The 19,687-nt window shown below is 44.6% G+C and overlaps 2 protein-coding genes across 2 annotated transcripts; both read left to right on the top strand.

Moving 5' to 3' along the window:
• Nucleotides 1-204: 204 nt before the first annotated feature.
• On the top strand, nucleotides 205-964 carry LOC113564899. The gene is made up of 4 exons (XM_026984189.1): nucleotides 205-208; nucleotides 372-526; nucleotides 589-756; nucleotides 809-964. The coding sequence occupies exons 1-4, from the start codon at nucleotides 205-207 to the stop codon at nucleotides 962-964; spliced, it is 483 nt and encodes a 160-aa protein (XP_026839990.1).
• A 14,884-nt stretch (nucleotides 965-15,848) lies between these two features.
• On the top strand, nucleotides 15,849-17,513 carry LOC6595103 (2-hydroxyacylsphingosine 1-beta-galactosyltransferase). Its single transcript, XM_002020141.2, has 2 exons — nucleotides 15,849-16,092; nucleotides 16,154-17,513. The coding sequence occupies exons 1-2, from the start codon at nucleotides 15,849-15,851 to the stop codon at nucleotides 17,461-17,463; spliced, it is 1,554 nt and encodes a 517-aa protein (XP_002020177.1). The 3' UTR covers nucleotides 17,464-17,513.
• The last annotated feature ends 2,174 nt before the right edge of the window (nucleotides 17,514-19,687 follow it).

Here is a 19,687-nt window from a genome sequence, read left to right as displayed (position 1 = left end):
TGTATTAGACCGTGAAGCTTTTACACAGAGAATAAGTGATCATCGCAACAATTAACATACATATATCATATTTTGGTATTTTAATTTCCATAAAAATAGCTTGTAACCAATCGTTTTTTCATATGCTTTACATACATCATTGATCAGTCGCAGCTTAAATGTAAATATACACATTTAATTGGACAATCACTCGCTTCATTAACCATGGGTAACCATGCCGTATCCACGAAGCGAGCAAATATCACCATAGTTTCACTTGTGTTCATGATGAACCCTACGTACATTTACCTGCTTCGGCTCAATGTGTTCCTTTACCTAGTCAGGGGAGTGGGTATCCTTTGAATCGACATTAAAATCCTCTGAATTACTAGCGCATTTCCTAAATTGCTACAAAAATATCAATTGCACTTCATTGGACAAGGAATTCTGCAATTTTGAGTATTGCTATCTAAAGTCGGTGAATCGGACATACAAGTACATGTCGCTAAAAGTGAATTTGTATAAAATTCCCATTAGACAAGTGAAAGTATGATTATAGAGTCAAATTTGAGTATTTTTCAAGTTGTTGTGATCTCTCACCTGTTCTAGGTAAACTTTTCCCTGCTCAAGCGATTCAATGGCTATAAGCCTTTCCTCTACAATATCACCGTGGATGCCTGTAAAATATTAAAATATCCTAAATCGAACCCAGTGTTTGGTTGGTTTCATAGTCTTTTTAGCGCACACTCTAACATGAATCATACCTGCCCCTTCGATGTAAGTATACATGCAACATATTATCTTACTCTGCAAATTTGGTTTCCTCCAGCATGATCTGGTGGTGGATAAGCTGTCTGCCGACTATATTAACAAGCAATTCACGGAAGTTCTCCCATATCCCCATGGCCAATACCTTTTCCACTCCAACTGGTTTGCTAATAACGTAAAACGAGCTTCTGTCAACGTGTACGGTACACTTTCCTAAACTTTGTAAAATAAAAACAACAATATATATCTATTATGGGCACGGGAAAACTTCAAATTGATTGAGAAATTATTCAATCACATATTTATATATGTACACCTGTAAAGATTATCCATTAATTGATCATTTAGTGAGACTGTCGATGATGCTCAGTTGCTCCACATTGTTGTGATCCGATATTTACTTACCCAGTTATATGTAGGTCTGTCATGCCGTTATCGTTCCAATTTATTTGAACAGTCCAAACTTAACAATTAAACTATCATAATAATAATAGGTTCATTAACCACGAAAAAGTTAATAGAGGATTTGAGGCTTATTTAAAATATCGGGCCAAACCCCAACCGATTTTCCTCGGGGATACCGCTTTTTCGTGTCGTAAGAGTTTCCTTCTTTTTTTGAGTGTATGTTACGGGGGTAAGCAGGCGAGTGGCGACTTCCTAGGCAGATATATTGAGTGTAAAAGTGTCACTGCCATGCCCAGTGCCCGTTGTGCTGGGCGCTGCAACAAAGTAGAATTTGAATATTATTGTCACCCACAACCGACACACACACACACAAACACACCACTAGCACACACACACACTGTTACAGAGGGCCGCAGGCACCAACACACGTACACTTGGACACGGAACTGCAACCTGGAGAGCAGCAGCAGGAGCAGCCGCAGGAGCAGCCACTACTGCACTCACTATTTAATACTGTTTGTGAAAAATAATAGCTCGGCTACCCCAGAGAGAGAGAGAGAGAGACAGAGTGAGAGAGAGAGACAGAAAGAGAGCGAGGAAGAGAGGGTTAGAAATAGTGTGGTGGTAAAGAGTCAGAACGAGTACGCCCCTGGCGGTGCCGTAAATTCAAATTAAGTCGCCCAACTTGCTGACAGTTAAAATCTTGGTAACAAAAATGTGCAGAGCCTCGTCGCTGGCACCAGAGAGTGGGGCGACGCAGACCCCCCAAGGAGATCAGATGCGCCCCAGGTGTGTGTGAGTATATGCATATTTGCATCCGTGTGTATCTGTGTGTGTGTGTGTGTGTGTGTGTGTTAGTTAGTAGTTTGTTTTAGCATCGCACGCAGTTGGCTGTGAATTTATTGCCGCAAAATGCAGCACGAACGGTATTCCCCAGAAGTGCAGATGGATTAAGTGTGTCCTCTATGGATGTGCATGGATGTGCGTGGATGTTGGTGTATCCATATGATTGCGTTTCATTTTAATTAAATACTTGGACAAGCAAGCACTCATGATACGCAATCCGACAGACAGGCACAAAATGTCAAGGCCTTCTGCTCGTTTTCACCTTGACAGCCTTCCCCGTCTTCCACGTCTGCCCCGCCTGTGCAGCCCATCGTACCCTCCTTCAATTGGCCGAAGGACCGCCTGCCGCCCCACTTACGTAGCATTTTGGGGCCATCATTGAAATCAATAAACGCTCCGAAAGTGGTACAAAGTGCGATTTTAAAGAACCGGACAGAGAGGGATGCCGAACACTTTTCTTTTCCGGGCAAAGTTGAGAGATTTTCCTTTGCTTGGGAAACTTTCTCAGCTGAGGCGAGACCAAATCAGGAGAAGCTGTGTGCTAAATTATGATGAACAACCGTGTTTTTTCTGCAGGTTTCGTTGATAGTCCCACGGCAATTACTCGATATCAAATAGACTCTTGCATTACATTGCATTGCATTTTCTTCTTCGTTTTTCTCAGCTTTACATTCAATTCCAAGGCTGATTGCACGCTACAGCCGAGTGTTTAATAATAAAATTCAATTTCATTTTATTTTCTCTGTGTCTCGTCTTACTCGGGGCTGCTGGAAATTTGAAGCCAATTAAAAATGCATTCAACGGCAGCGACAGGAAATAAGTGGCAGGCTGGGAGCCTGGGAAGCAGAAACAGAGCTGAGCAGCACCAAGCAGAACAGAACAGAGCAGAGCAGAGCAGAAGAGAGAAATGAAAAGACAAATTGACAGGCGAGCGCCGGAGAAAAATGCGCCGGGGACAGTGACACAGCGGAGGCACAAGACAGCCCAAGGACACCATGGCACCATCCCACCCCACGGCCCACGGCCCCGTGGCCGTATCCGGTCAATGGGGACCTAGGGACTCAGCAGAGATGTCAACGATGATGGGATGGAATTTTTTATATAGAAATAAATATGATTGCCATGATATGTGCAATCAGGCAAATGGCAAATGGCAAATGCAAGGAATCAAATCGAATATTTTAATCAACTTTCGAGGCTAAACCTCAAATACTCCGCTCTGACAAAGGCACAATCCAAACGCTTGAGGCAAGCATTAAAAGGATTGCAGTGCAAACAAAGGCTTGGCGCTTCTGGATGTGGAGGCTTTTAAATCCTGCCCCATCCAGTTTGGAGTGCGAATTTGCCGGAAAAGTGCACAAGAAACGCCACTTTACATGCCAAATCGTAAATATTTTGCCATGAAAACAGCAGCAAGCGACTGCCAGCCCTGGCTCCGAGTGGAGTGAAGTTGTTTCGTTTTTTTTTTTCCATTTATATTTTTTTTTTGTTCCATTCTGCACCTGTAACGGCAACCGTCGCCTCGGGCTGTGGCAGTGGCAGAACGCATCGAGTGTGAATGAAGTGCGCACTCGGTCGCTTTGCGGCGTTTTGCCGGAGTAGGAAATGAAAAACACTGAAATAATACACAGAACAGAAATGCCGCTACAAATGCTGTTTTTTTTTTGTTTTTTTTTAGCGCACTTCCCTATGACACTTGGTGGCCAGCCATGTGGGGCTGGGTGAGAGTGGAGGTGGAGGTGGGACATCTCCCATGCTTGTCGAGCAGGTTTCCTAATGGCAGGCGTCGGAAAACGGCATAGTAATGATGACATGTTAGATGTGCGGACTTGCTGATACCCACTGGGCTGAAGAACAGATGCGTAGGAAATATTTATAAATATATAATTAATATAATTAATTAATTAAATAATTTAATATTAATTAATTAATATAATATAATTAAGCAGCAGCTAAAGATGACTTGGAAGTTACTTATTCTACGAAAGAACAGACCTTTTAGACAAAACCAAATGGCTTACACCATTTCTTCGTCCGCCCTTTCAGCTTCTCCTTTATAAATCGCAAGTGGGAGTATAAGCGCCATAATTCGACCCAACATAGCTGCTTATCTTTCATTGGGTATCAAAAACTCAACCTGCAACTCGTAATTATGAGATGCCATTTTTAGCAGCTAAAAGCTATGCTCTGCTCCTCCTCCTGCTCCTGTTTCTGCTCCTGTCATAATGTTGCTGCTGCTGTTCGCAGTCGAGTGGAGGAAGGTGCAACAAAATATTCAAGGTGGCTGCAACAGCCAAGTTGAGGCAGACTGTCAGTGTGGGTTACATGGGAAGCTTTAATTGCAGCTCCCATAAAAGGTCTGAAGGTGCCCTTTAAGCGGCCTGCCAGTCGATGGGAAAGAAAACCTTGTAAGAGACTGGCTTTTGCTCGTTGAGAAAAGTTTATGTAGAAAATAAACCCGAATGCAGGGCAGTTGAGGCAACAGACTTCACTATTCCGTCTTGGCAGCACAGTTTGCTGCTTTGCTAGTGCTGGATTCCCCAAACACACACACACACACATACCTTGGCTGCCCCAGCTGCCCCATAATCAATTTTGATGCTGCCCAGCAACAGCAACCAGCAACCAGCACAATTATGTAGTGTGGGTGCATGTTGAACATATCCCTTTCAGAGTGGGCCACAACATCTAACTGGGAGGCCGGTCGTGGCTGCCGCTCCGTGGAACAAAGACCACAACCGACTGCCCTCAGCCTGGGGACAGGAAATGCATCTTGGCCTGGCCAGCTGGATGGCCGAGCTCCTTGGCCTGGCCTTCTGGCATGCCGTGGCTTGGCGCTTTTATGTTGTTGTTGTTGCTGTTGCTGCTGTTCATTTTTGACATAAACATTATGATGTATTCGGTTCAGTAATTTTTATTGTATTTTTTCTCATTTTTCTTGGCCTGCCTTCTGCCACTGCCTTTGCCTCTGCCTCTGCCTCTGCCTCTGCCTCAGACTTGTGTTCCATCCTGGGCTTGCCGCGGGCTGGCTCTGTTTACTTGGCCGAAGCTGCCCCTTTGCTCGCTTTAATATAACCAACATTTCCCCAGAGCTTTTGTGATGATTTTGCTTTTATTAAAAATATGCGAGAACCTCCTCACCCTTCCAACGACGCCTCTCCTTCGACTGCTTTGAGTGTAGCGTGCTGCATTGCTTTCGCAGTTGTTTATTATGTGCAGGACTTTCCATTCACAAGAACAGAATTACACATTACTGTGTCCATATATATTTATTTATTGTGTGTTTTTGTGTGTCGTATATGTGCACTTAAAGCACAATAAATATTGCACAATTTGGCCTCGAGCACACACACACATTGTCTGGTTCAGTGGAGACCCAATCCAGAGATGGATGTTTGCTTATTTTCTAATCAAACAAATTTCAATCACTCAAATTTCGTAGCACACTTTTCAGCAACCGCAGAGAGGGGAATGGGGAGTTACAGATTGATCTGCAGTGCATTTGTTATTGTTGTATTTAAGGACTTCTGGGGATTTTAGTTTTATTTCATTTTATTTTTTTTTTCTGGAATTTTTGTTGTCTTTTGTGTGTGTGTGTTTTTTTTTTGGTTTGGTATATTTCCTTGTTGGCTTATTGCGTATGCAAATCCCAAAAGCTTCGGCCAACTTGCTCGGCTTGCTCGTAGATAAGTGCATTTGTCAGTCATTCCATTTGTGTCCTGCCAGGCTCTCCGGAGTGCGAGCAGGAGTGGAGGGTCCTTGTCGTCGTATGGTTTACTCCTGGGTAAAGTACCAATTGTCTTCATTGATTTTACTTCAACACTGTTCCTTCGCTTCCTTTTGGCCCTCCATGTGCTGACTTGTTGATGGCCACCAATCTGATGCAATCTGATGTTTAGCTTCTGGGAAGCTATCCTCAGGATTAGCTCTGCATTCGTTAGGAGAGTATTGTACTGTATCGTATTGTATGACATACTTGCAGTTTTTAAATCTGCTAACATTTCCTAAAAAGTTACAGTAAATGAAAGTGTAATAAATGCCTTAAAAGGAGAGAGGGGAGTACGAGACGAATACGAGTTTGTTGCTGGTTACATTTACAGATGCTAGTTCTGCTGCTGGTGCCCAGCTACAAAGGTGCCTCCTGCGTGTCTGGCTGCATCTGTGGCAGGGTGCAGCGCAACTCTAATTATATTTAATGTTTTTGAGTCAAGGACGGGCCCGGACACTTTGCCAGTTGCAGCACGGTACAGGAACAAACTCCAGTGTCAGTTCAAGCACGGTTTTCCCTGTCCCAACATTTTCCCAACGTTTTTCGCTGTTTGTGTATTTAAGCATCTGTGTGAGGTCGTCTCTGTGTTTGTGTGTGTTGGCGTGCTTATGTGCGTGTTTACACATAATACTTTCATGCTTTTATTAGGGGATTAATGTTGCCTCTCCGCTGGCATATTTTCCTGGCTCACACTTTTGCCCCACGCAGGACGACCATCCAATTAGCAGAGCATAAATCAAATTAACTTGGTCCGCATCCGGTCTGGGTCGCTGATTCGTCCGATAGTTGCTGACAGAGAGCATTGATTTGCCAGCTAATTGCCTTAAAGGATTATTTGCCTCTTACACTCTAAGCCGGCCAAAACATAGAGGCCGGCAACAGCCTCTGGACAAAGGCGAACGAGAAACTAAGCCATTCAAAGGCGACCATCCAGGCTGAATCAACAGACAAACATTCAGATAAGAAGCCGACAGGCGAGATTCTTTGTTTCTTTGTTTCGCCGGAGAACAAAGGGAATCCCTAATGACAGATACATTCCCTGGCCATAAATCTTTAATGGCGATATGAAACGATCCTTCCTATGGGCCCACAGCCATATCATTCGGCTTGCACCAAATTGAAGGTCTCTTAATTAAGGAATTTCAATGCTCGCCAACACGATTCATCAATCTACAATCTGTAAAGTTTTCCCCATCCCAAAGGGTACATTTTGTAATTAAGCCACCAGGCAGTTCATGTCAGTAGGTTGCGAGCCGCGAATGGAATGTTGCGTATACGCCCCATAGGCAATGACACGCACTGGGAGGCACCGGTACCGACATTAAGGTCCACCAGGCCTGTGAGTGCTTTAGGAATTTGTATGCCTACCGATTGGAAGTTATAACAACGACACCTACACAGCCCTAAGCCCTGGCGGCATATTCCTCCATATATGTGCGCAGAATGGAGGTAGTGTTTCCGCTGCGGTTGAAATATTTGCACATGTCAACGTGTGGCCAAATTTTTGTGATATATGCACATTATGCGAGAGCAAAGCCGGGCCAAATGTGCATTTAAAATGTCAGCATGACTGCAATCAGTCCGGGGCGGAGCGTGCCAGACGCACGTAATGCGCTTAAGGACGGCAGCCTCCAGGTTTGTGTGTGTGTTTGTGTGAGTGAGAGTCCTACCACTTACATAATTAAAATGCAAACAAGAGAAACGTGTTTGCATATTGAATTTAATACATAATTAAATATAAACTGTATGTTTTACGTTTAGCTGGCAAAAAGAATGATTAATGGCTGAACATCGTAATTGATATATGTATCCATAAACCTTATAGAGAAACCCCGCCTGGCAACTGCAATTAATTGGTTTCACTGCCTTCCTGTTACACAACTTTTCTGAGACGCTCGCCGGCGTTTTCCGGGGATCTGGGAAAAGTTTTGCTAACAAAAATTGAATCAACTCCCAACTTGCCAAAATTGTTTTTATAATGTGCAACTTTTCAAAACGCCCCGCCCCACTCTGTGCCCCCGTACAAGGCTAGACTAATAGAGCGTGAGCAGGAAACAAAAATGGTGGGGGGAAGGCGAAAATTAAATTTTCGCCTGCGGCCGATGTTGTGTTGTGGCAGATTAAATTTATGCCCTGTGTTTAAGGCAGCGCATTTTTCAGCAGCACAAATGGCAACAAACTGTCAACGCCAGTGGCCAAAAGGAGCACTCACCTCCTGCCACTCCGCTACTGCACATGCATATACGCTGCTCATGTGCTACCCAGGCGCCGGTACCGGGGAGGAGGCGTGTCGCGGTGAAACCGCAAATAAATTCAACAGCAGGCAGTTAGCTCATATTTCCAGACAACCGCAGTGCACACACACACACACGCCCCCAGTGAGAAACAAGGAGGAAATAGTTTGAAGTGGAAGTTTTAGATACCCTTGTCCCTATGGCAGTTATATGATAAGGCCTGATAATTATAGTCCCTATGTTCCTGTGCTTGCAATAATTTAGAAGGTTTAACATACAACCGAAGGACTACCAATAGTTAACCATCAACTATGATTCTGTCTTCTAATTCCAAGCAAGACATATTCCGATACATATCTTTCCTCCAAGGCAATATAGCCTCTTATTGTACATATATCAAAAGAAATGTTGGATGACTGTTTCTGTAGCGCTCTCAGATTTCATCCACAGCTTTGGCAGAGTGAAATATTTTGCAGCTGCAAAAGGAGTAAATAAAACGTTCGAATTATTTATTAGAGAAAATGGAGGCAGTTTAATATAGTTAATAACGCCAGAGAAATTATAAGCCAGAATAAAGCAAATTGCTAAACCAAATGGGAACAGCTTTTAACCGCCATCAAATGCAGCAAATTCAATTAAACCTGTTAGAGTACTCATTCCAAATGAGTCAATTCAGTGAATTTTGACGAGCCAATCACTTGGCAAAACACATGAATATTCTAATGACTACATGAGGCATCAGAGAGAGCTAGACTAAGCGTTTCAATTGCAATTATTTGTATGTGAATTGTCACATGTCCCGGCAGGACCTAGTCGAGTGTTTGGCCAGACAATGCCAGTGATTAAAATTGCCAGCTCTGGCCTAATTATTGCAATTAGTTTTGCTGGAGAGCCCAAAGGCAAATTGCTGACCCAAATTGTGTGTCCAGGAAAACAATTAGATTGGAGACGTTGACGACACTGTTGCACAGAACCATGGAGCGAATGTCTCTCAGGGTCAAGGCTTGGCTAATAAACAGAAGGCGGTGTGTGGATTCCACACAAGTTGAAAGTGAATTTATGTGTTGCATATTTTGACCAAAAAATATTTACCATAAATCTCGATAAAAGGCGAGTAACTTGCATTTGCATCTGTTGGGAGTGGCAGTGGCAGGAGAAGGAGCAGCTGCAGCTGCAGGAGGACTTGCCGCAGCATAGACTTCCGGTTGGTCGGGCTGGCAGGCTGGCTGGCAACTCTGGCAGCCGCGTGCACTCAGCTAAATGAAAACGTGCACGATTTTTCCAAATAGTTTAGTGCCAGCCAACATGATGCGCGTTATTTTATCTCTGTGTGAGAGGAGTGACTGGAGAGGAGGAACGGGACTGTTCATGGGGCAGGCCGCGCACAAGCAGCCACATAAAGTAAGCAGCAAGATGCCGCAAAAGTAAAGCAGGTTGCAACAGCAGCAAAAGCAGAAGACATGCAGAGCATATCAAGCAGAAAGGAGGTGCAGTCTCGAAGGCGGAAGACTGTCCAATGGCTGGCCGTATTATTTTTCTTTCGTTTTCCATGGAGCGTGGAGCTTGGAGCGTGGAGCGAAAGTGTTGTGTGGCACAAGACAATGCCGAGCAGAAGTTTAAAGCAGCTGCTGCAAGTCTTCGCTGCCACTTGCAGGCTCCCCTCTCCCCGGGCTGGTCGGGGATTTTGGGGGCTGCCATGTAGGTCGGCTGTCTGTATGCGATGCTTAATTTGATCATTTATCAAGTGGAAAGTACATGAGCTAGGTCTGCTCTGCTTCGCCTCTCTTCGCCTCGCTGTCTCTCCCCTGACTGACAAATCTAAACAGGCATGTAATCATTTCTGCTGAGGTCTTAATGCCGCAACGCTGACACTGTCTGCAGTCATAGTCAGTTAGTTAAAGTCCACATACTCCTTTGGTTAGCCATTTCCCTCTGCCTCTGTCTCTGTCTGAGCCACGCGGCGTATGTGCAATATTTAGAATACATACGGGCTTTGTTGCTGTCGCCGCATCTGCCTCTGTTTTCTGGCATCTTCTTTACTTGATGTGAAATTTTCCGAGCGCTCTTGGTTTCTGTGGCTGCATTTTGGAATTATACACGACAGCCTTGATTAAAATGTATAACAATGCGTGTGTCTATACCAAAGAAGGGAAAGAAGGGGCGCGAGCATAATGCATGGTATAAATAATAATGTAGAACATTGCGAAATACATTACTTCAAGTAGAAACCAAGATGAATAGCTTCCAAGTCAATCGTTAAACTAGTTTTAGTGGTGATAACTTTAAGAAATACATTTGAATTCCATCAGTTGGCTATCCTCAAAGTAAAACCCATTTCATGGGTCCTATTCAGACAGACAGATAGATACAGTTGGAAATGGTTATGACTGCCCCTGTTTATGGCCACACGCTAAATCGGGCAAAGGCCAATTTTACCCAGCATTTCATCTAATTTTCAGCACTTAACTTGAACTCCATTTAGTCAGTTCTGCTTCCATGGCTTTCATGTCCCTGTACCTCCTTTTGAAATGGCCGCCAGCGCGTCAACATAACATTTTTCGCTTTATAAATATTTGAACGCTTAAAAGCTAGCAAGGACCCGAAAGAACGGGCCAAGAGAGCTGCAATTGCAGTTGAGAGCAACAACACTCATCCCTCCCATCCAAGCATCCCATCCTTTTGGCAGCTCTAGCTGTTTTCGGTGCCCTGGCTGCTCGGGGAGCAAAGGCGATAATCGCATGAGGTTGAGCGTTTTATTGGCTGTGCTTATGCTCATAAAAGTCAGCCAGTAGAGAATGCACTAGCTCCCTCCGAGATACCATAGCGCAGTTTGTCCCACTGGAGTTTTTCGGGTGGCTAATTGGGATTTGTGGACCTGGCAGGCCGAAACCAGGACAAAGAGCAGAACCGCAGCTGACACTTAAAGCCCACTGAAGATCGCATTTGCATTTTCATTTGGATATGCGTTTGCATTTGCATTTGTATTCCGTTTGCCTGGCCATGAAAATAGTCATAATAACGAGAGCAGCAAAATGAGCCTCCGGGGGCAGTGGCAGCCCATCCTGACTTTCCTGTGGTGAATATTGCATTACTTTGCATTATCCTTGTACTCTGGCATGTGAAATTGTTGGATCTGCTGGATTGGGAGGGGGTGGAGGTGGAGCTGAAGGAATTGCACAGCCGCCGTGTGGGTTGTGGGTGGAGGGAGCCTCTGGTAATACTGTTATTGTTAGTATTATTGCGCTCAATGTGGCACAAAAGTTAGCTGCTTTACTGCCAGCTCCGGCCTTAGACCGCAAAGTTGGTGCAGAACTTTCTGCTCTGCTTGTGCCTGCTTGACATATAAATTTTAATTTTGCCTTCGCCAGGGACGCACCATGAAGGGGGCGGAACTTTTGCGGCATGCCACACAACAGAACGCAACACAAACACAAGACCCAGACCCAGACCCGAAACGCAGCTAAAGTTGCATTGGCCACACTCGAGAACATCTGAAGCGGACAGCAGTGGCCCACGAGTGGCATCTGCACGATGAAAAGAGCACCCGGGTGGCGGTTCAAGGCCGTGGCCAGTCAGAGGACCAGCATCAATTTATGAAGCCGCAGTAGAGAACAGACGGACAGGCAGACAGGCGGGCGGGCCCTCAACGAAATGTAATTTATCGAGTCTGACGCTTGTCAGCGGCGTGTGAAGCTGCTTGAATTTATGTGGGTCGAACAGGGAGCACGACTCCCCTTGGCCAACTTTTGTGAAGGTTGATCTAAAGACGAAGGCAGCACTTGAGTTGAAAGGAAACCAAACCAAACCCTTTGACAACTTTTAGGCGCAAACGGAAATTAAAAGTAAAGGCAAACAATTTGAAGAAAAGGGAAGGGCAGACAGGTCCTAATAGGATTGCTTGATACGTAGTACGTACACACATCTCATTCCCATGCCAGTGCTTCATATTCTATTTATTAGGAAAAGGAAAAGGGCAACGGCACATTAAACAACAGAGAACACAGAGCCCTACACTCGAAGCCACCACCAGCACCATTCATGCCCCTGTCAACCGCTATCTTCGTCTTCAGGAGACACTCCCACCTGCTGCTATTGCTACTGGTGCTGCCTCCATCCGTGGCAGCGCAGAGCCCGCAGCAAGAGTAAAAGACAACTGCGGCTTTTATTGTTTCCGCTGTTGACATTATCACGGCAGCGACACCTGCCGGGATAGGTTGGCAAGCGTTTTATTGTTTTGCGCTAGATGCAATGTGACAGATGTCCCGCCCCTGCTCCCCGCCCGCCATCGCGTACTCCACGATGTGTGTGTGCGACAGAGGCAGCCTTTGCCACAAGGCTAAAAGTCAATATCGCGCATTCGCCGCATTGGCCCATTAAGATAATTAAAAGCTGGGCCCAGCCCCCGTCCCGAGCAACAGTTGGCAAAGGGATCACTCAGTAAACATGCAAAATACGCACCGAAACAGAAGCGTCGACAAGTCAGAGACGGGCCACTCTATTAACCAACTGCCGCTGAATAATTAGACAGCTTCCGGCTGCGTTTCCGCTTTCCGGTGGCGTTTGAGTGCATAAATTATGGCAGATACTCCTCAATGGCAGCCATTACTGCACAAAAAGCGAAGAAAAACCCACCGAAGTCCGACTCTAAAAAGTAAATGCCCAGCTGTTGCTGAGGTTTTGTTTGCCAAGGAGGAAAACAAGGAGAAGGAGTGGGCTGTCATTTGACTTCGCGTTTTGTCATCGCCAGCTGGCGCCAATTGTGATTTAGTGCCGGGAATTTCTTTGCATCGCGCGGAGGTCCAAATCAAAAGTGCATAAATAATGTCAGCTTGAGTTACCGCATTGATATCATTTACATTTCCGCTCTCGCATTCATCGCAGGCATCGGAAGCGCAGTGCTTACACGCCTGTCGCTCACCTTATTTATTATGCATTCAGCAGCCATTGGAGTGATATTTTTTGTTCTATTCTTTCCCGGGCAGTGGCTCTCTGCCTCTCACCAACGCTGATCAATTATTCGGGGTCGTCTGGGGAAAAAATCCATCCATCTGAAATCCATCTAAATTACTACGGAACGATGATTGGATGCCGATTAAAATGATGGCAAATTGTGCACTACAATTTAATTACCAAAATTGACGGCAGCAATTTCTGGGCAACCGAACCAAATTGCCCGCCAGTTACCCTGTCAGAGAACAGGGCAAACAGAAAAATGGAAAACAAAACAGTAACTGTAACCCCCCAGAGCATGTCCAACATTTAAGAGAGCACTTCAGCAGAGTTTCGACGTCTTGATATCGGGTATGCGAGAAAAGTGCAAATGAGAGTCTCTCCTCCCCAGATCGGCTTAATTTCTGCCTATTCCTGTTACAGAGAAACCTTCTGTCAGAGCTTCTGTGGAACACTGATTTGCAGAGATTATACACCACTGGAAATGTCTGGTTCATCGTGGCCTGCTGTCATCGGGATTGCTTAGTCTGATATTCCCGGGATTCTGACAATGGGTGCTACTCTGCAATGCAAACGCTCGCATTTTACGAGAACTGTTTATTTGGAATGCAACGATGCATTGTTGCCACAGACCCTGTCAGCCCCTCTCCATTCGGTGGCAAACGTCAAAGGGACAACTGCAACATGCCGAAAAAAAGGCCCGAAAAAGAGGAGCCAGCCATAACCATTTTTTATGCAACGCTTTTTGCGGTTGCCGTTAACGCTGATTTATGAGTGTTAAGTTAATTTGAGGCTGCCTACTCCTATGCCCCATCGTCCCGTCGCCCCGTTGCAGTCCCTGCAGTGGCGTCCCCCGATACAGCGTTGATTGGGCGCCACAGCAGTCATCCCCCGGGTTCCGCTACTCCATCATTCTAGGCTTCCAGCCACACCGCTGCTGCAGCTCATGCATGTTTAAGAGGCACACTACTCTCCCGCAGAATGCAAATAGCTACGCTGCGGAAATGCACTTTGAGTTATAGTCAAAATACATATAAAACGCACAGTTGCATTTACGAGATCTCGGCCTGTACAAGTACCCGGGAAAATGGAGAGCGGTGCAATTTTACACCTCCACCTTGGGGGCAGTAAAACTTGGAACTTTAAACACCCCGACTTTCTTGCAGGACCATACGTGCGATTGGCCTTAAACTTTGTTTCGACAGATAACGAAAGATTCTGGTCGATTTATCAGGAGGTTAAATGCATTGGAAAACAATCCACAGGGAACAGATATGTATACTTTTGAAGGATTTCAACCAATAGCATCCATCGAAGAACAACGCTGTTTAAGCAGAGAGAAGCACTAGATCTGTTCGACACTACACCTGTTGGCTGTCATGTTGCTCGACAGCCCTTCCCTTGGTAAAATGGTCTATTTGGGTTATTCTTTCTGCATAATACTTTCCTTTCTTGTTAGCGGTAATCTATACAACACACAAAAACAAAATACAATTGTACAATTAAATAGAAGGTCTGAATAATATTTAACACAACAAAATTTCTTTTTCACTGAGAACTCTGAATACGTTTGGGGATATGCTCTTGCTGCCAATAGTTGCAGTAGAAAATCGAACTATCAATCACAATGATAAGATCGATCGACGAAACAAAACAAGCTTAAAGCATGTATTTTCTGTTAGATGTATACAACTTAGAACAACATACATTAATGGCTTCTATATTAGTATATGTAAGTAGTATGTATTCAAATATATAGATCGCACAGAACATCATTAGACATGCGTACATACAAAACAATAATAGTAATTCTGGTTCCTATATGTCGGTCCATGGCGCTTATGTCTATACAAATAGTTATGGAAATACACCGTGCCGTACATAGTGTTCGCTATCCTTCGTTTAAATAATACATATTTCACACACACAGAAGGAAGGAAAATATATGACTACAAATTTGCATTAAATAAAATAGAGCATCTATAAAGAAAGATGCTCCGTTTTCTGCATTTCTGCATTTGATTATAATTTTACAATCCGGTTTCTCCCATGTATAGGACTTTATTGAAGGTAGCATATGTTAAGGTAAAAATATGTTTTTGTATTCTGAATATTTTGTTAAATATAAATAATTAAGAGTCCTATAGACTTAGATGTTTGTATACTTAAGAACTTATTTCGAAAAAGAAAGAGGAAATGGTTTTCTTTATTCTTAGTGATTCGGATTTAGATATTAGACCGTCTATAGTAAAATTATAAGTCATGGATATCCGTCCAATGGATAGCGTAAGAGTACGCCACAAGCGGTTTCGAATTATGGTAAGAGAATGAACTATTATAGCAGGGATGTTTAATGGTACATTACTGAAGGATGGCATCATAAAGTACTATTATGGTAAAGCAACAACTTGGTCCTCAACTTACAGCCAACCCCAATAGGCACAAGTGAGAGCCACTGGCGGCCGTAAGTGGAGTTCATTTGGAAAAACTCAATAGATGGAAAGTTATGCGCATGCGATCTATGAAAGACCGTTGTGGGAAAGAGCTGGCTATATAAACAAATAATGAAAAATCGGATTTAGAGTGAGATGGCTCATTCTTGTTAAAAAGAGACAAATGTAGGAGCACCGGTACTATTTAGGGAATTTTTAACTACTTTTTGAATGCAATTTTACGGAACGTTTATTCAATCTGCAAAAGCAACTGATATCGGTATTTTTTCTCTATCACTCTCTCTTTTCACTGTTATCAGCAGTTATCAATTTATTTATTGTTATGCCGTGTAATTCGAATGTGCCTCTCAGTGGTAGCACTGAACTCGAGATAAGATTGCCACTCAGTTCAGTTTGTAGCTTCGACATGTACGGAACAGAAATCGACGAGGAAAATACGTGAAAATGCGCATCGGCTGTGCTTGGCTAGTGCCTTCCCTACTGTTCTTCCTGGAGCAGGCACTGGCGGCCAATATATTGGCAATTTTTCCTTACCGGTTTCCCTCGCCTTTCCAGCTTATCAATCCCTTGGTGCGGGCCCTCAGCCAGCGGGGCCACAAGGTGACGATGGTGACGCCAGTGAATTTCCCGCCCGACATCGAGGGAGTCCGTCACATTCGCGTGCCGTTGCTGGATCTACAAACGACTGGTAAGCTTTCCAAACCAAAAAAAAAGAGAATCGTACTGATGAACAATCAACTTTCCCGCAGAAGTGATCGAGTCAGATCAGATGAAGGAATATTTTTCAAGCAAATGGTCAGAGAGCTTTCTGACTTCTAGGGCTCTGTACAACATCTCTTATGCGATTTTGAGTGACAACGGAGTCCAACAGTTGCTGCGGAACAGAAGCGAACAGTTCGACATAATCACCTTGGAAACGGTGCACATGGATGCCCTCTTCGGCCTGGCTGGATTTTACAATGCACCCATAATGGGCATGTCGACCCTAAGCATCAATTGGGCCGTGGACTACCTGGCGGGCAATCCCTCACCCAGTGTCTATGAGCCCATCTCACCTGCAGGATATTCCTGGGAGCGCTCCCCTCTAAGCAGGTGGTACAACTGGTTCTATATAACCGAGGAACAGCTCATAGAGCAGCTTATCTACCGGCCGGGTCAGCTGCAGCTATTGAAGCAGTTCTTTGGCTATCCACCCGAAAAGCTCAACGAACTGCGGGCCCGGTTCTCAGTGATCCTGATGAACAATCACTTCAGCATGGGCCGAGTTAGAGCCAATGTACCCAACATCATCGAGGTGGCCGGACTTCATCTCAGCGAGCCCCCGGAGCCTTGCGATGAGCAGCTGCAACGCTTCCTCGACGATGCCGAGCACGGCGTCATCTACTTCTCGATGGGCAATGAGATCATGGTGAGGTTCCTGCCCGAGAGCATGCAGCACACGCTGCTGCAGACTTTCTCCCAGCTCAAGCAGCGCATTGTCTGGAAGCGAGAGGTGGAGGCGTCGGACAATAGGTCGGATAACATCTACATTATTAATCAGTCGCCGCAGCGTCAGGTGCTGGCCCATCCAAATGTCAAGCTCTTCATCACCAACGGTGGACTCCTCAGCACCATAGAAGCGGTTCACAGCGGAGTTCCCATGCTGGGACTGCCCGTCTTCTTCGACCAGTTCGGCAACATGAAGCGCATGCACTTTGTCGGCGTGGCCGAGACCCTCGATATCAACACTCTAACGGTGGAGGCATTGTCTACCACCATCCGCGCCTTGCTCGAGGAACCACGATATGCCCGCAAGGCTAAGGAGCTATCGCAGTGTTTTAAGGATCGGCCCATGAATCCCCTGGAGACTGCCGTCTGGTGGACGGAGTATGCCCTACGGCACAAGGATGTCTCACACATGCGCATGAACATTGAGGAGGTTCCTTTCATGCGGTACTACAGCCTTGACAACCTGTTAATGTTGAGCCTCCGCTTTGGCCTCATAGCTGTCTTTGTGATCTTCTTAGGTGTTAGGCTGGTCAAGATAAATCAAGCCAGGCAGCGACTAGTACATTTGTGAGAGTATATCTATAGCAGTATCAGTATAATATCATTAATTAGTAAATAAGATCGAGAATAAAAAATAATATGTAATGTAATATGTTTTTCTGCTAAAGTAATGAATACTCATACGTCCGTTAAAGCAAACCAACCGCAAAACCGATTCCACTCTAATTCCCTGATTAAAGTTAGAAACGAGTTGTTGTCTCGCCTTCCTTCGCGAGAGGGTGCACACTGCACGAGGAAGAGTGTGGAGGGAGTGAGGAAGGCCAATGCAATTTTATTTTAGATTTGGAAAAACTGATGAGGGAGAGAAAATATGGTGCATAATATTGGGCTGTCATATCTTTAACTTTTCGAAGACTTCTCCTAACATTTTTACATGCTGCAAACCAATGCCAGTGCTTATAAGTAGTGCATACTATTAGGATGATTCTCTTATATTAAGAGTTCATGTTCACGTGGACTAACTAGGCACCGCAGTATGCTCGCGAGACAATTACTCCCCGCCCGGCCTTTGGAGCAATCGAAAATAATGGGTTTTGTCAAAGCGATTGGCAAACTATAAAGTCGCCCCCTCTGTAAGGGAATATTTGTAAGTCAACCAAATCTATACACAACACAAACCGAAGTCTGAATACCCTGCAAAAGAATACTCACTGTGGCAAGAGGCAGGTCAGCTCGAAACTGAAAAGGCCATACATTACTACATTTGTCCAAACATATTATACAGGTTGTAGATACATATAAAAAATAATGATCTTATCTACCCAAAGCGGCAACACTCCCTACGAGTTCCGCCTTATCAGCTGAAATAGATAATATACGAGTATTTCTAGCATCAGCCTTTGAAATTATGAATGAAACTTGAGTTATCTATGCAAGGTTTACTATTTTACTATAGCTTTGCCTCTAAAAGAATACATTCAGTCACTATGATATTATCAGCGCACGAAAAGGAGCTTCACTGCTTGCTCTTTAATCCTCATGTAGAAATCCTTAACTGTTTTTAAGTGCAACAAACCAAGTGACGTCAGAGCTGTATAGACTTGTAGTTGTCCTTGCGCTGTGGCTGCCACACGAGCCTCCACTACAGGTTCTGCCTTTCACCTGCGTCATCGACTGCTTGCAGTGAAATCTTCATAGTTTATATTCTTCCTGGTCGGATCTATATCGAGACTGGTCTGAAAACCTTTGACCGGGGACATGTTCGTATGCCATAGTAATCATAGCAAATATTTGCGTAGAATAATAACCACAAACGTTGACACACTTACGGGGCCAGAACAACAGAGAGACAGGCAGAGTCGCCGCCAGAATGCACAAAATATGAATTCATGAACACAGGTGTAAATGAGTATCTCTCGTGCTGCTGCTGCTGCTGATATTTTCGGTTCGTTTTCCATTTTTCATTTGTATTTTCGAGGTTTATTTGCACAGTGCCGCGGCATTCTTTTGTTTACGATCTGCGCTTGGCTAAGTTCGCCTGTAAAGCGGCGAAGTGAGAACAGCCCAACGAGGTCACCAGCCCAATCCGAGAGTCAAAGAGCTCTAAGAGCTCTCTGAGAGCTGATACCTTAATGGCCCTATGTAAGAATCTTCGCCTTAATTGTTCCGCTAATACTGCAGCTCAAGTGACTTGATCATTTGATTAGGCAATCGCTTTTTGGTAATTAGTTGCAACTCGTGAAAAGTTCATTTTCATCAGATGTCTGCCATTAATTGTCGAGCTGGAATTACCCTTTACAGTTGTTATTTCATTGCCCATTGTCACTTTATTTTTCCCCATCCCCATCCACATCCACATCTACATTCTGTCTGTCCATCTTTTTCTGTCTCTGCCTTGCCTTGACTTGTTGTGCCACAGATTATTAGTCGCATCCTTGATCTCAAACGGTGAAACGAAGCTGCTAGCTGTCCCATCTCCACATCTCTGTCCAGTGTCAACTGCTTTTCCGTGGTGACAATAAACGGCAGTGTCGCCTAATTGCACGTGTCTATAGTTTCAGATAAACGAGAGCTCTTCGCCTGCGTGCCTCAAATGACCAAATAGGGCCAACCAACTCGATTTTGGTCAAGAATACGCGGCTGTCATTAGCCTGTTTGCTGTGGTACCAAGCCAATTGCCAAAAATTGAAATGTAGATATAATTTTGCATAATATATGCGTGAGCCGGCGTTTCTGCGTGGACTCGAAATGAGTGCGGCCATAATTCAAGCTCATAGAAACTCTGCTTTTCACAA

The sequence above is a fragment of the Drosophila persimilis genome, unplaced genomic scaffold (assembly GCF_003286085.1).
Source record: "Drosophila persimilis strain 14011-0111.01,24,50 unplaced genomic scaffold, DperRS2 tig00000000-arrow-pilon, whole genome shotgun sequence".
In the NCBI taxonomy this organism is placed as follows: domain Eukaryota; kingdom Metazoa; phylum Arthropoda; class Insecta; order Diptera; family Drosophilidae; genus Drosophila; species Drosophila persimilis.
This window is presented reverse-complemented; position numbering and strand designations above follow the sequence as displayed.

What these genes read in the sequence shown, in the direction of transcription:
- LOC113564899 (XM_026984189.1), top strand. An exon ending in TTCCCATTAGACAAGTGAAA is followed by an intron (nt 527 to 588) that starts GTATGATTATAG and finishes CACCTGTTCTAG; the next exon opens with GTAAACTTTTCCCTGCTCAA. An exon ending in ATCATACCTGCCCCTTCGAT is followed by an intron (nt 757 to 808) that starts GTAAGTATACAT and finishes GGTTTCCTCCAG; the next exon opens with CATGATCTGGTGGTGGATAA.
- LOC6595103 (XM_002020141.2), top strand. Translation starts at nt 15,849, where the DNA reads ATGCGCATCGGCTGTGCTTGGCTAGTGCCTTCCCTACTGTTCTTCCTG. An exon ending in GCTGGATCTACAAACGACTG is followed by an intron (nt 16,093 to 16,153) that starts GTAAGCTTTCCA and finishes ACTTTCCCGCAG; the next exon opens with AAGTGATCGAGTCAGATCAG.